The 16,053-nt window shown below is 64.4% G+C and overlaps 1 protein-coding gene across 1 annotated transcript in view; it reads left to right on the plus strand.

The window, feature by feature from the left end:
• Nucleotides 1–16,053, plus strand: part of CELSR1 (cadherin EGF LAG seven-pass G-type receptor 1) — a 129,405-nt gene that overhangs the window by 99,363 nt on the left and 13,989 nt on the right. Inside the window, exons 15-24 of the mRNA XM_036278239.1 lie at nucleotides 3,359–3,542; nucleotides 3,848–3,949; nucleotides 4,762–4,856; nucleotides 5,241–5,450; nucleotides 6,918–7,101; nucleotides 7,935–8,078; nucleotides 9,219–9,423; nucleotides 10,424–10,591; nucleotides 12,086–12,212; nucleotides 13,674–13,874. Of these exons, the coding sequence (XP_036134132.1) occupies nucleotides 3,359–3,542; nucleotides 3,848–3,949; nucleotides 4,762–4,856; nucleotides 5,241–5,450; nucleotides 6,918–7,101; nucleotides 7,935–8,078; nucleotides 9,219–9,423; nucleotides 10,424–10,591; nucleotides 12,086–12,212; nucleotides 13,674–13,874 (1,620 nt within the window). The remainder of the gene's footprint in view (nucleotides 1–3,358; nucleotides 3,543–3,847; nucleotides 3,950–4,761; nucleotides 4,857–5,240; nucleotides 5,451–6,917; nucleotides 7,102–7,934; nucleotides 8,079–9,218; nucleotides 9,424–10,423; nucleotides 10,592–12,085; nucleotides 12,213–13,673; nucleotides 13,875–16,053) is intronic.

The raw sequence follows: 16,053 nt of genomic DNA on the forward strand, positions 1-16,053 counted from the left end.
AGATCAGTGCACACACACCTACCTGTGCATAAACACACACCTGCACGCACACTACCTGGGCACATTCGCACACATCCCAAGACCAGGGAGATCAGTGCACACACACCTACCTGTGCATAAACACACACCTGCATGCACACTACCTGGGCACATGCACACACGTCCCGAGCCCAGGGAGATCAGTGCACACACACCTACCTGTGCATAAACACACGCCTGCATGCACACTACCTGGGCACATGCACACACGTCCCGAGCCCAGAGAGATCAGTGCACACACACCTACCTGTGCATAAACACACACCTGCACGCACACTACCTGGGCACATTCGCACACGTCCCGAGCCCAGAGAGATCAGTGCACACACACCTACCTGTGCATAAACACACGCCTGCACGCACACTACCTGGGCACATGCAAACACGTCCCGAGCCCAGGGAGATCAGTGCACACACACCTACCTGTGCATAAACACACGCCTGCACGCACACTACCTGGACACATTCGCACACATCCCAAGACCAGGGAGATCAGTGCACACACACCTACCTGTGCATAAACACACACCTGCACGCACACTACCTGGGCACATTCGCACACATCCCAAGACCAGGGAGATCAGTGCACACACACCTACCTGTGCATAAACACACACCTGCACGCACACTACCTGGGCACATGCACACACGTCCCGAGCCCAGGGAGATCAGTGCACACACACCTACCTGTGCATAAACACACGCCTGCATGCACACTACCTGGGCACATGCACACACGTCCCGAGCCCAGAGAGATCAGTGCACACACACCTACCTGTGCATAAACACACACCTGCACGCACACTACCTGGGCACATTCGCACACGTCCCGAGCCCAGAGAGATCAGTGCACACACACCTACCTGTGCATAAACACACGCCTGCACGCACACTACCTGGGCACATGCAAACACGTCCCGAGCCCAGGGAGATCAGTGCACACACACCTACCTGTGCATAAACACACGCCTGCACGCACACTACCTGGGCACATTCGCACACGTCTCGAGCCCAGAGAGATCAGTGCACACACACCTACCTGTGCATCAACACACGCCTGCAGGCACACTACCTGGGCACATTCGCACACGTCCCGAGCCCAGAGAGATCAGTGCACACACACCTACCTGTGCATAAACACACGCCTGCACGCACACTACCTGGGCACATGCACACACGTCCCGAGCCCAGGGAGATCAGTGCACACACACCTACCTGTGCATAAACACACACCTGCACGCACACTACCTGGACACATGCACACACGTCCCGAGCCCAGGGAGATCAGTGCACACACACCTACCTGTGCATAAACACACACCTGCACGCACACTACCTGGACACATGCACACACGTCCTGAGCCCAGGGAGATCAGTGGATACACACTTACGTGCTGATGTGGGTGCAGGTTTCTCGCTCCTTCCCGGAACTGAGTGTACCAGGGCTGGTTTTCACCTGTAAGGACCGAGGAACTAGAGTCCTCAGCCCCACACCAGCTGGTCAGAGGAAACCGAGCCATTTCTGTGAGGTTGGCTCATCTTCGGCTCCAGCCACGGTTCTAGTTGGCCATTGTCCTGAGCTTTTATCAAACCAGCACTCGGTCACAGCCGAACTTTCAGAACACGAGACACCCCGAGCACGCCCCGCCTTGGGGTCTGTGATCCACGCGTGTGGCCCGCCGCCCTCGCCTCGTGTGTCTGAGCGTGCCGCCGTGTTCTCAGCCCAGAGCGTGGGAAACCCCGCCCGCCTCGGCCCCCCGAACGTGTCGCACACCTTCGGCGTCCTGTCGACAACCACTGTCAGCTGCTGGAGCTGAGCCCGAAGGACAGGCCTGCTGGGAACGGCAGCTGCTTGGCGAGGGACACTCGGAGCCACCCCGACGGGCTGGCCACCCAGGACAGGAAACCCCTCACAGGGCGCACTCGGACGCTCCCCACGGCTCTGTTTTTTTTATCCTCACCTGAGGACATTTTTCCATTCTCTGTTCAGATAGAGTGGGAGGGAGAGAGAGGAAGGGAGAGAGAGAGAGAGAGAAACATCGATGTGAAAGGGACACATCGAGTGGCTGCCACCCGCACGACCAACCAGGGCCGGGGACAAACTGCAACCGAGGTACGTGCCCTTAGCGGAACCGAACCCGGGTCTCTCCGGACCGCAGGCCGACGCTCTAACCGCTGAGCCAAACCAGCCAGGGCTGTGCTGAGAATATTTTTCATGTAAAAAGTTATGGAAAATGCAGGGAGGAATTTAAAGGTGACAGTGATGCCCGTCTCCCCTCCCAGGGTGACCGTAACGTGTGAATGCCCCTCCCAGGTACTGATACGCAGTTGGCACCCCTGTGCGGACACGGGGGCCTGGACACTGGCCACAGTCTGCCCAGGTCATGGCCCACCTAGTTTTCAGTGGGGGCACTTGAGTGGCCCGGCGAGGGAGGAGTGTCCAGTGAGCGGCTGAGCTGGACGTACACCCGGGACTTTCTGAATTGGAAGCGCGTTCTTGCCCTTCACCCTGACCTGCCCAGTGATAGACATTCAGGTGGCTTCCAATTTCTCTCTCTTTTTTGTATTTTTTTAATCCTCACCTGAGGATACTTTTCTATTTTTTTTGTTCAGATAGAGTGGGAGGGAGGGAGAGAGAAACATAGATGTGAGAGAGACACGTTGACTGGTTGCCTCTCGCAGGGCCCCAGCCAGGGCCGTGGACCATCGCAACTGAGGTACCTGCGGAATCGAACCCGCGACTCTGGTCTGCGGCCGACGCTCTAACCGCTGAGCCAAACTGGCCAGGGCGACCAATTTATCACAATTTCAAAAGAAAATGCTGTGGGGTCACTGATACCAGAATCTGCATGTGAACCTCTGACCCATTTCAGGATAAGTCTGCAGGTGGTCACGATAAATATTTGCTAAGAAATGAGAGTGGGTGGCCCGGCCGGTGTGGCTCAGCGGACGGAGCATGGTGCCGTGGACTGAGAGGTCCCGGTGTGATTCCCACTTGGGGCACACGCCTGGGTTGAGGGCTCCATCCCCCGTAGGCGGCGTGCAGGAGGCGGCAGATCGATGTTCTCTCTCATCATGTTTCTCTCTCCCTTCCCCTCTCTCGAAAATCAATGGAAACATATATTTTTAAAGGCTTAAAAAGGAAAATCGGAAAAACAACAAGAGCCGCGAGAGCAGGGTGCCCTCCTGGGGAACGCGCCTGCCGGTCTGGCGGCGGCAGCGGAGTGCGGCCCGGAGGCCGGCAGGAGCTCGAGGGGGCTCGGGGCCCCGGCGTCCCACCGGCCCCTGGAGTCCCACACGCTGCCTCTGGCGTTCGCAGGAGAACCACTACCAGCCGCCAGACCAGGACACCTGCCTGCCCTGTGACTGCTTCCCGCACGGCTCGCACAGCCGCGCCTGCGACGTGGCCACGGGGCAGTGTGCCTGCAAGCCCGGCGTCATCGGCCGCCAGTGCAACCGCTGCGACAACCCCTTCGCCGAGGTCACCGTGCTCGGCTGTGAAGGTCTGTGTGCTCCTTGAGGCCCTGTCACAGGCACGAGCTGCTGTGTGTGTGTGTGTGTGTGTGTGTGTGCGCACGCGCGCGCGCACCACACACGCTGGGACTGGGGAACACTCCGCAGCCTCGGGGTGTTGTCCCCTTGGCCCATCACGAGAGCTGGGGCCACACCCACCCGTTCTAAGTGCTGGAGAGATGCGGGTGGTCTGGTTTGGGCGGGGGCAGGGCCTCCAGGGAAGAACGTGCGGGGAGCCCTGTACCCCTGGGGTACAGCTGAGCCAGGCTGAGGGTTTCCTTTCCTCTGTCCCCAGTGATCTACAGCGGATGTCCCAGAGCCTTTGAAGCCGGCATCTGGTGGCCGCAAACCAAGTTCGGGCAGCCGGCCGCGGTGCCGTGCCCCAAGGGGTCCGTGGGTAAGTGCCGTGGCTGGAGCGTCCACTCTGGGCAGGCAGCCAGGGGCGTGCGGTTGGCCGGAGACCCGGGCCGGGTGGCAGGCCGCACGGACATGCCGTGTTCAATACCTTGTTTAGCCAAGTGTTGGGGGAAAAGAAACTTCCTCCTTCACGATAAGTGTCAAACCTGGTAATGGCGCCGCACAGGTCCCGGTGGCCGGGGACGCCTTGAGCTGGGCGTGGGGTTCTCTGTGAAACGTGGGTGGAGCTGTGTGTGCCCTCGAGGGTGGTGGGGACAGCGCGCCCAGCCCGTGGCCGTGCGGGGTGCGTGTGGATTGTGTGGATACTTGGCAAACAGGTGAGCTGGTTTCTTGTCTTTCTTTCTTTAATCCTCACCCGAGGATATTTTCCCACGGACTTTTTTTAGATAAAGTGGGAGGGAGGGAGGGAGAGACACGTTGATTGGCTGCCGCCTGCACAACCCCGACCAAGGCTGGGACCGAACCCGCAACGGAGATACGTGCCCTTGACTGGGAATCGAACCTGCGGCTCTGGTCCACGAGCCAACGTTCTAACTGCTGAGCCCAACCAGCCAGGGCCTGTTGTTATTTTTTCACAGATTTGCTCAGATGTTTGTTCCTCGTGGCTGGGTTCCAGCCACCTGTCAGGCTCGCCGTGGCCCCCGGCGTGGCCGTGGCCCTGGGCCGGCAGGGGAGCGCATCACCCCTGGGGTTCACTCCTCAGCGGAGCGCACAGGCTTTGTGTACACCCGGCCCCACGTGGGGGGCAGCAGCTGAACTGCAGGTTTTGCGAGCCCGCCCTCTGTTCCCCAGGCACCGCCGTGCGTCACTGCAGCGCGGAGAAGGGCTGGCGCCCCCCAGGGCTCTTCAACTGCACCACAGCCTCCTTCGTGCAGCTCAAGGCCATGGTAGGGAGAGCGTGCGGGCCGGAGGGCTGGGTGTCCAGGCCGCCGGGGCCCTTCGGGAGACATGGGTGTGGCTAGGGCAGGTCTCCGTCTCCTCTGTCCCCCTCAGGACCCATTTCTGCATCCGGTTCTGCAAATCCTGGGTCGCGGCCCCGCCCTTTGCCCGGTGTACCCTCCGCTCCGGCCTCTCCCAACTGCTTTTCAGCCCGACAGGCCCCCTTCTCGTACCGCAGTTACCAGCCAGAGCGCGTTTGGGGGTCGTTTGGGGGGATCTCTCACTCTCTTCTCTGGCGAGGCCGTTTCCCCCGAACGTGGTGGGTTTCTGAACGGGGGACCCCGAGCAGCTGCGCAGGAGGTGTGCAGGCCTTGCTTCGCTCCCTTGTGCAGAACGAGAAGCTGAGCCGCAACGAGTCGCGGCTGGACGGGGCGGGGTCGCTGCGGCTGGTCAAGGAGCTGCAGAACGCCACGCAGCACACCGGCTCGCTCTTCGGCCACGACGTGCGCACGGCCTACCAGCTGCTGGCCCGCGTGCTGCAGCACGAGACTGGCCAGCAGGGCTTCGAGCTGGCGGCCACGCGGGACGCCGACTTCCACCAGGTGGGCGCGGGCGGGGGGGGCCGCAGTCCCCGCTCAGCGGGAGGGAGCACCGCACCCGCGACCCTCCCAGCTAAACGCCATGTTTCACGTGTGCGCCCAGGCTGGCTCCGTGACCAGTGAAACTGATGGTGGGTTTTAGGAACATTTCGGGAAGGACCCAGGTCGTGGTAACAGGGATGGCGGCTAATAGCTGACCCTTTACATACCTATTTTTAATCCTCACCCGAGGATATTTTTCCATTTATTTATTACTTATTTTCTTTATTGATTTTAGAGAGAGAGAAAGGGAGAGGGAAAGAGAGAGAGAACATCAATTGGCCGCCTCCTGCATGCCCCCCACTGGGGATTTGGCCGACAACATGGACATGTGTCTTGACCGGGAACCGAACGGCGACCTCATGGTGCATGGGTTGATGGTCAACCACTAAACCACACCAACAGGGCCTATTTATTTGTTTGTTTGTTTTAGTCTCACCCGAGGACATTTTTCTGCGTTTATCTTCAGATAGAGCAGGAGGGAGAGAGGGAGGAAGAGAGAGAGAAACATCGATGTGAGAGAGACACATTGAGTGGTTGCCACCCACATGACCCCAACCAGGGCCAGGCGAACTGCCACCGGGGTACGTGCCCTTCTCGGGAACCGAACCCGGGACTCTCTGGTCCATGGGCCGACGCTCTAACCGCTGAGCCAAACCGGCCAGGGCGAGAGCTGACCCTGTACCAGGGCCGGACGGTGCCCCGTGTGGTTGACGTGAAGTAGCTCACTCGTGCACACGACACGTCCGTGATGTGGTGCAGCATCGCCCCCCGTCACCGGTGAGGAGGCTGAGTCACGGCACCCCAGGGCCTCCCAGCTGGGAAGGGCTGGCTTTGGAGTCTGCTCCCACCCGCGCACCCCGAAGGCTGTGGCCCCTCCTACACAGACCCTCGGACTTGCCGTGTGGCTAAGTCATTGGCCCCCGAGAAGCGTCTGTCCAGAGGACTGGTGAAGGGATGTGTGCCCCCTGGCGTTTGTGACCGCTCTCGGAGGGGCTGTGCCGGGCGCAGGGCTGCCCCACTGCCTCTCCGTGTCCCCCTCGGCCTCCCTGTCCGCACACAGCCCTTGGGGTCCTGTCCGTGCAGACCTCGGGCTTCCCTGTGCATGGACAGTCATGTGTCCCCCCATGCCGCCCACCTCGTCCACATAGACCCCGAAGGGGTACAGGGGCAGGAGGGCCACCCTCAGAGCCACCCACAAGGGTCCCCGCACCTGGCTTTCCGGGGAGGGCTCTGATGTCACCAGGACACCTCCCTTTGCACCTCGGGGTGCACACGTGACCCCCCAGCAGGGCTTCTCCCTGGCATTGTTGTGAAGTTAAAACACCCACCGCCTCCTCCCCGCCGGGGCCTGGCCCGGTCTGGCTCCCCGGACCTGAAGCCCGCCACGTCCGCCGGGGCCCAGCTGAGGGTCTTTCTGTGTCCCACCAGGACGTCGTCCGCACGGGCAGCGCCCTCCTGGCCCCGGGCACCAGGGCGGCGTGGGAGCACATCCATCGGGGCGAGGCGGGCGCGGCCCAGCTGCTGCGCCGCTTTGAGGACTACTTCAGCACCGTGGCGCGCAACCTGCGGAGGACCTACCTGCGCCCCTTCGTCATCGTCACCACCAACATGAGTAAGGCCTCGGGCCAGCGCGGGGGTGGCGCCCGCGGGCACTGCCGGCCTGGCCGTCTCCCCACGAGGGTCAGCGGCTCTGGCCTCCACTTCCTTGTCTGTAAAATGGGAGGGAGGACCCTCTCTGTCCAGCCTGTTCAACGGTGACCCACAGGAACACAGCGCTCCCTGGCCCAGGGAACCGGGGACAGTCAGGGTGGGGGCGAGGGGCCGTTCCTGTGGTCTTGGTGGACTGGGGCCTCTGGGAGCTGGGGTGAGAGCGAGGGAGGGGCCTCTGCTCTCAGGGAAGCTCAGGCCCGGGACACAGCCCAGGCGGCCACACAGCAGGCGCCTCGTGAACCAGACCCCCAGGGCCCAGGACACGCTGCCCGGGGTCAGGGGTCAGCCTGTTGGGTTCCTTCACGGGGAGAAACCCCCAGAAGGAGGAGCAGCTCCGTCAGCGCTGGCAGAGGCCCTGGGGTCACTGCTGGGGGGACTCCTCATGTCCTCCTGCAAGCGTTTACTCCGCACCCTGCGGTGGACTCTCAGCAGAACCAGGATTGTCCCTTCCTGGGTGGTCCCTCGATTTAGGAATTACCTGGGCGGGGCTTCGCCCGTAGGGCGGGGCTGGGAAGGAACCGGAGCCACTCAAGTGCGAGCCTGCTGGTCCCGGTGCTGGTCCAGCCGCTGAACTGGCCGCATCTCCCCACCCCTAGGACCCTGCTGTGTGACCTCAGGGTCGGAGAACACAGGCCGGCAGGAGGGCCTGGCTAGGAGGCTGGGCCAGGGAGGGGGTGCCCGTGGGCTCGGGGGAGGGCTGCCGGCGGGGCGCGATGGGAACCTCTGTCCCCACAGTCCTGGCCGTCGACGTCTTCGACAAGTTCAACTTCACGGGAGCCTGGGTGCCGAGGTTCGAGGACGTTCGTGGTGACTTCCCGAAGGAGCTGCTGTCCTCCGTCTTCTTCTCGGCCGACTTCTTCAAACCACCGGAGCGGAGAGGTGAGGCGGCTGGGACACCGAGGCCGGCGGGGGGCCCTGCCTCTGGGGGAGGTGCTGCCGGAGCCGAGAGGGTGCTCAGCGTACGCCTGTGGGGCCTGTGGCCCTGTCGCCCTGTCGCCCTGTGGCCACGCCGCCCTGCCCTCGGGGGCTGACCTCAGGCGTTTGCTGGTGTCGGCCGAAGTGGCAGGGATGGGTGACGTCCCACCGGGCTTACAGTGGTGTTTCCCAGACCACCTGCTCTCTCCCCGCCCCCACCTTCCACCCACCCCATCCGGCAGCGTCAAGCCGGGGTGCTTCACCCTCAGGCACTGAGTTCTCCACTGTGGCCCAAACCCCTTCTCTGCCCTGACTGCCCCCTAGCCGGGCTCTCCGCCCAGCCCTGGCCTCGCCACCCTCCATCCAGACTGCGGAGGGGAGACCTACCTGCTCTGCGGGGGTGAGCTACCTCCTGGCTGGCAGGCTGGTTAGTTGGAGACGTGATGAACCACTTGGGTTGGTGGGAAACGAAGGCTTTAGACCCAGTGACTTATTTAGAGCCAGGAGCAAACCCAGGAGGGGACAGGCTCCGGGCTCTCGAGACAGTCCCGAGAGGCTGCCATGCCCCAGACACTGGTGCCGGCTGGCCTCCTGGGCGGTGCTCCGGGGAGATGGCAGCCTTCCTGGAGGAGGAGGCACTAACCCCTCCCGCCAGCCTCTACTAACCACCATTCCACCGTTTTTTTCATCCTCACGCGAGGACATAGGACATAGACATTTTTACATGGACGTTTTTCCATGTTCAGATAGAACGGAAGGGAGAGAGAGGACGAGAAAGAGAGAAACATCGACGTGAAAGGGACACATCAAGTGGCTGCCTCCTGCACAACCCCAGCCGGGGCCGGGGACAAACTGCAACCGAGGTACATGCCCTTAGCGGGAACCGAACCCGGGTCTCTCCGGACCGCAGGCCGACGCTCCAACCGCTGAGCCAAACCGGCCAGGGCGGCCATTCCACCTTCTGTGTCCTGGTCCTCACGGGGGCGAGAGCATACCCATGTGACTGGCCCGTGTCCCTCAGCGTGGCATCCTCAGGATTCATCCATGCTGGACCCCGTCACACGGGGGTGCGGCCCCCACCTCACGCTCTTGCTCTCGTCGCAGAGGGCCCCGCCGTGCGACCGCTTGGCCGGAAGGCCGCCCCGCAGACCCCGCGCCCGGGGCCTCGTGCTGAGAGGGAGGTCCCGTCCCAGAGGCAGAAGAGACACCCTGATGAGCCTGGGCAGTTCGCCGTCGCCCTGGTCATTGTCTACCGGACGCTGGGGCAGCTTCTGCCCGAGCACTACGACCCCGACCGCCGCAGCCTCCGGTAAGGCCGCCTGCGAGCAAGGGGAGGCTTGTGTCTGGCGGGTGCTGGTCTCCCCATTCGTCAGGATCTCGACCGAGGACACCCCTGCCCTGTGAGCTCCCAGGGATGGGGGTCCTGGGTCCGCCAGACGGGCACCGTCCCTGGGGTTTCTGCCAGGGGCGCCCCCGGCCCCGCACATGTCTCGTGCCTCGATGGACGCCGTTGACACACTGGCTAGAGGGTGTGATTCCCGCTCAGAGGGTCCGTCCCCACACCTGCCTGCCTCGGGCCACCAGTGGCCCTTGCCGAGGGCTGCTCCCTAACACTGGAAACCAGTGCTGCCCAAAGTGGCCGCGACCAGAGGGGGGCGCACGAGCCTTCGCTCTTTCCTTCTTGTTTCCTTTATTGATTTCAGAGAGAGAGGAAGGGAGGGAGAGAGAAACACCAATGAGAGAGAACATCGACTGGCCGCCTCCTGCACGCCCCCCACTGGGGATCGGGCCCAGAACCTGGGCATGTGCCCTGACCCGGAATCGAACCGGCCACCTCCGGGTGCAAGGTCGACGCTCAACCACTGAGCGCCGCCAGCCGGGCAAGCCTTCACTTTTTCACCCTCAGCGTCATTTTCCAGACGCTTCCGTGGGCCTTGGCACTCGTCCTAGTCGGGACTGGGTGAGATGCCCCCACGAGGGGCCAACATTCCACCAGCTTCCTTCCGTCCGACCCCTCGGTCTCTTCTGGCGTTTCTGCTGCTTTGGGCCCTGCCCGCCGCACCTCCACGCACGCGACCTCTTCGTGTGTAAATCTCCAAAGTCCGCCCTTGACCCTGAGCGCGCCTCGCGGTGACGGCCTACACGGAGCCCGACGCGGCCCCAGCCCAGGCTCCTCTCGGGCGGCGCGTGCCCGCTGGGGTGGCGCCGTCCCAGAAGGCAGTGTTCCCGTCCCCGGTGCGTGTGCTCACAGGTGTCAGGCGTGCGTTTCCGGGCTCGTCTGTACCTGCGCGCTCGCTTCTCCGCCGCAGGCTGCCGAACCGGCCCGTCATCAACACGCCAGTGGTGAGCACCGTGGTGTACAGCGAGGGGGCCCCGCTCCCCAGCCCCCTGGAGAGGCCCGTGCTGGTGCAGTTCGCCCTGCTGGAGACCCAGGAGCGCACGAAGCCCGTCTGCGTGCTCTGGAACCACTCTGTCGTGTAAGGGTGACGCCGGGGCCAGGGGCAGCGTAGGGTGTTTTGCTTGCCTGGGGTGTCAGAGTCCCTTGCACGCAGTTACATGCACACATGCACACGCCTGGACACACATACATGTGTAAACATACAGGCCAATGTGGAGACAGGTCACGCACCTGCAGGACGGCCAGGGCACAGCAGCCAGGTGCCCAGTCTGCCACCAACCCTGGCGGGGCTGGTTCCGGACACTGGGAGGCAGCACTCAGAGGCTGGCCCCTGGGCCCTTCCACTGACGGGAAATCCCGGATGTGTGGGGGCCCTGGATCGTCTGGGGTACCTGGCCTGCTGGTTTCTCCTGGGGGGCCCCCTCAGCAGCCCCTCCCACCCCCGCCCATGCTTGAAGCTGAGACACAATGTGCAGCTGGGAGTTCAGTCCTGTGCGACCAAACGTGCCCCCAAATCATGTTCGCGCTGGAGTGAGTGGGGCTGTGCCGGGTGCCAACCCCCAGGCTGGCGAGCCCGAGTGGGTTCGGCTCGGAGGAGACCATCAGCCTCTCCCACCCTCTGTGTTTCCCAAGTTCTGGTTCTCGAGCAGTGTCCGCACTGCAGGAGCCGCCCGGCTGGGAGAGAGCGCAGCCCCCCCCCCCCCGTGGGGAGGGACAGAGCGCAGGCCCCCCCCCCGTGGGGAGGGACAGAGCGCAGGCCCCCCCCGTGGGGAGGGACAGAGCGCAGGCCCCCCCCCCCGTGGGGAGGGACAGAGCGCAGCCCCCCCCTGTGGGGAGGGACAGAGCGCAGGCCCCCCCCCCCGTGGGGAGGGACAGAGCGCAGGCCCCCCCCGGGGGGAGGGACAGAGCGCGGGGCCGCCCCCGCAGAGAGGGTGGGTTGGGGGGGGCACCTGGGTCCTGTCCTCAACCCCGGCACTCAGCCACCGCTCTGATCGCCCCCTGCTGTGGGCGGCCCTGCCGACCCCAAACCCGAAGGTTCTTGGCAAACACACACTCGCCTTCACGTCCCGTTTCTCAGATGAGTAAACCGAGGATCAGGGAAGGGCCTGGATTTTCCCAGAGTCCGGGTGGGCCGGGCTCCCTCTGAGGCCCCTGGGGCTTTCCCGGCAGTAATGGGGCTGTGAGGAGCCTGCCTCCGGGCTGGGAAACATTGTGCAACCAGAGATGAAAGTGTGGCACACGTGAGCTGTTACTTCTAAGCCAGCTAGGTGCAAAGAAGAACAAAGTAGCCCTTTTAACAACTGGCTAATGTTCCCGACAAAAGGGGTGGGGGAGACGCAGCACCGCCATTTAAGTATTACTGCGAGATGACACACAGACCATGAGCGTCACAGGTGCTCATTAGCAGCTCTCGCCAGCGGGGGGGGTGGGGGGGGTCACACCGTCTCCGGGTCCTCGTCGCGGGTGACAGCGACCTGCGTTCGGGGCGCAGTGAGGGTGCCGCAGGGCTCCAGCAGCGGGGAGAGGCCCTGGACCCCCGGCAGTGCAGAGACCCATCCCCGTTTCTCCGCAGCCCCGGTGGGACTGGAGGCTGGTCGGCCAGGGGCTGTGAGCTGCTGTCCAGGAACCGGACGCACGTGACCTGCCAGTGCAGCCACGCGGCCAGCTTCGCGGTGCTCATGGACGTCTCCCGGCGCGAGGTGGGCGCGACCCCGCGGGCAGCCCTGCCCCGGCACCTGTGTCCAGGGACCCCTGCCCCTCGACGGGCTTTGACCCGATGGAACCCCTCGGGCGAGTTGGCCAGGTCCGCGAGGCTTTCAGAGAGCCCGCTGTAGGCGGAAACCCTGGCGGCCGGCCCAGCCTCACGGGGAGCAGCCCCTGCCTGTGGGCTTCCAGGCGGCCGCCGTCTGTCGGGTGATGCCCACTCTGCCTTGAATTGAAACGGAGAAAGCGTGACTGGCGGTAACACAGGGAGCGTCTCCCTGCAGCGCCACACGCTGCCCTGAGAGTCCCAGCAGACGAAGGAGGGTCCGGAGCCCTGGCAGCAGGGCTAACGTTCAACCCGCCTTCTCCGAGCCTGGGAGCGCACTGAGCGCCCGGGCCCAGGTCCGCCTGGTGCCCAGGCCTGGGTGTGGTCCCCGGAGGACAGGTCACCGGCCCTCCAAGGGGCTCTGGTGTGCAGCTGCCCGTTTCTGTGACATTCTTGAGAGGGTGAGTCCCCCAGAAGCTGTTAGGGATGGATGGGTGCAGGCGGCAGGAAGAGAGAGTGCCCTTGGGCCTCCTCCTGCAGAGGTCCACCCAAGCGGGTGGCACCAGGTCCCGGCCTGGGGGGTCAGTAGTTCCTGGTCTTTGTCCACAGGGGCTTTGGGGTCCGCTCCTGGCCAGGAAGCTAGGGAGCAGACTCACAGGCGCAGGAAGCTGACATTCAGGTAGAAGACAGGAGCACAGAGTAGGACTCGAGGCTGCCGTGCCCTGGGCCGCCTCCACGTCAGAGGTCTCTGAAGAGCCCCCCAGCCGCGGGGAGCCCCAGGACCGCGGCCTCCGGGGGACACCGGAGTTGGCTGCAGGAGAAACCCCTATAAGCGCTTGACCTCCCGACCCCAGCCAGGCCTGGCGCACCGTCCGCTGGGAGCCCCTGCTCAGAATTCTAGTTCAGAGCAACACTTTCCAGAAGTTTCCAGAGGACGGTGCTTCTTGTTCCCCAAACGCCGGGGTCCTGGACAAGTGTGACATTTTGCAAAGCACACGACTCAGTGGCCGTTGGCTGCTGCGGCCCGGCTGCCTTTTAGGTAAACTGAGTCCACTGGGAGGTCGCACCCAGGCCAGGATCCGGGGGGGCAGACAGGTCTCGAGGCTTTGCCTTTTCCCGTTACTCTTATTGCGGCAAAACACACGTGACAAAATCCAGCGCCTCAGACGCGTCGCAGCGTGTAGAGGTCGAGATGACCCGCGCGTTGTGCGGCCGTCACCGCCGCCCGCCCCGAGTGTCCATCAGCCGCACTGACCGTCTGGGTCCCGGTCTCGGTGTTTTCCGCCCTGAGAACCGCGTGGCGGCCATGCTGGTTCCTGCCCGTAGGGACCATCGCGGGGACGGTGTTGACTGTGCAGCGGTCCCCGCAGCCCGGCCCTGATGTCCTCCCGTCTTTGCCCACCGCCCGCAGCACGGCGAGGTCCTGCCGCTGAAGGCCGTCACCTACGTTGCTGTGTCCTTGTCGCTGGCTGCCCTGCTGGTGGCCTTCGTCCTCCTGGCGCTGGTGCGGACCCTGCGCTCCAACCTGCACAGCGCCCACAGGAACCTGGTGGGGGCGCTCTTCCTGTCCCAGCTGGTGTTCGTCGTGGGGATCGCCCGGACCGGGAACCCGGTGAGCCCTCCCCCGCGCTCCTGCCCGGGCCCTCCGTCTGGGGCTGGAGCTGGGTGGGTGCGGGCGGTCGTCCAGCGGATGCTGCGGGCCGGCTCCGGGAGGCTGGGGACCCGGGCCTGTCGGGGGCTCGTGGCTCTGTGCCCAGCGGGGTCTCCGTCCGGGGCCTCCACTTGCATCACCTCTCACTTTCCCGACGCGACGCACTAGTGACGTCATCAGGAAGCAGTCATTCGTCACAGCCCAGAGCCTCAGAGCTGTGGTTTCAGCCGGTGTCTCGAAGACACGGGGTGCACCCGTCCACACGCTGTCCTGTCCAGCAGCGTCTCCTATGCCTGCACTCAGCCCGTTCTCGGGTCACGGCCACGTGCCCTGTGACAGCCGTGTGCCTCGTGGGACAGAGGAGAACCTGGGAGGGGCCGAAACTAGCGGGCGGGTGGGTCTGGGGGAGAGGACGCTGCTGAGCTGCACCGTGATCTGGTCCAATATGGGGGCCGCTCAAGTCACCTCAGGCGGTGTAGGTGCACAGGTGTCACCTGGCCTCCCGGGCACCTTACGGGTTCACAGGTGTCGTGTGCTCATGGGTGTCATGTGTGCTCATAGGTGTCATGTGTGCTCATATGTGTCATGTGTGCTCATGGGTGTCATGTGTGCTCATAGGTGTCATGTGTGCTCATGGGTGGTGCATGAAAGTTGTCATTAGGGGATGAGGTTATTAGGTGAGACAATGGGCCACACAGAGAAACCCTCAGCCACCCACAGAGAAACGTGGAGTTTGGCAAGGTCGCTAGGTCTTGCTGGAGGTACGTGTACACAGAGTCAGGTGCAAATGTGCACACCAGCTGCACAGTGTACTGAAAACGTACCACCAAGGCCAGAGCCGGAGTGACCACAGCGGCAGCTGCCTGAGAGGGAGTGTGGCTGCCGGGGCGGAGCTGGGGGGCTTCTGTGGGGCTGGAGGCTGAGCCCCGTGTGCCAGGGGAAGGGGGATGGGCTGGGGGCTTCTGTGGGGCTGGAGGCCGAGCCCCGTGTGCCAGGGGAAGGGGGGATAGGCTGGGGGCTTCTGTGGGGCTGGAGGCCGAGCCCCGTGTGCCAGGGGAAGGGGGGATGGGCTGGGGCTTCTGTGGGGCTGGAGGCCGAGCCCCGTGTGCCAGGGGAAGGGGGGATGGGCTGGGGCTTCTGTGGGGCTGGAGGCCGAGCCCCGTGTGCCAGGGGAAGGGGGATGGGCTGGGGGCTTCTGTGGGGCTGGAGGCTGAGCCCCGTGTGCCAGGGGAAGGGGGATGGGCTGGGGGCCAGGGCGACCCTGGGAGTGGGGCAGGGACCAGCGGTGGAGGGGGAGCTGGTGGCCCAGCTAAGGAGCCGGGAAGAGAACAGCCTGAGGGAGGAGGGAGGTTTGTGGCTTTGGCCGTGCCTGGCTGGGTTCCACGTTACGAAGGGTTTTCAAAACACAAGGGTCACAGCCCGCTGGGGGGCACCGCTGGAAGTGTGGGCTGTGCCCGAGGCTTCAGGGACTCGCTGAACAGGAGCAGCCCTGGGTGGACTGGTCCTTCCCAGGTGAGGGAGCCGGGCCAGGCGAGGGAGCCCCGGGGCCAGGAGAGGGAGCCGGACCAGGTGAGGGAACCCCGGGGCCAGGCGAGGGAGCCGGACCAGGTGAGGGAGCCCCGGGGCCAGGCGAGGGAGCTGGGCCAGGTGAGGGAGCCCCGGGGCCAGGTGAGGGAGCCGGACCAGGTGAGGGAGCCCCGGGGCCAGGAGAGGGAGCCGGACCAGGTGAGGGAGCCCCGGGGCCAGGCGAGGGAGCTGGGCCAGGTGAGGGAGCCCCGGGGCCAGGTGAGGGAGCTGGACCAGGTGAGGGAACCCCGGGGCCAGGCGCGGGAGCCGGAGGGATTCTGGCCAGGTGAGGGACGCCCCGGGGCCAGGCGGGTGCCGGCCAGTTGAGAGCTGGACAAGGTGAGGTAGCCGAACCAAGTGATGGATCGGGCCAGGTGATAGCCCGGGGCCAGGCGAGTGAAGCCGGGCCAAGTGAGGAGCCGGACCAGGTGAGGGAGCCGGGCCAGGTGAGGGAGCCCCGGGGCCAGGCGAGGGAGCCCCGGGGCCAGGCGAGGGAGCCGGACCAGGTGAGGGAGCCGGACCAGGCGAGGGAGCCGGACCAGGCGAGGGAGCCGGACCAGGTGAGGGAGCCGGA

The sequence above is a fragment of the Molossus molossus genome, unplaced genomic scaffold, assembly GCF_014108415.1.
Source record: "Molossus molossus isolate mMolMol1 unplaced genomic scaffold, mMolMol1.p scaffold_m16_p_26, whole genome shotgun sequence".
Classification (NCBI taxonomy): domain Eukaryota; kingdom Metazoa; phylum Chordata; class Mammalia; order Chiroptera; family Molossidae; genus Molossus; species Molossus molossus.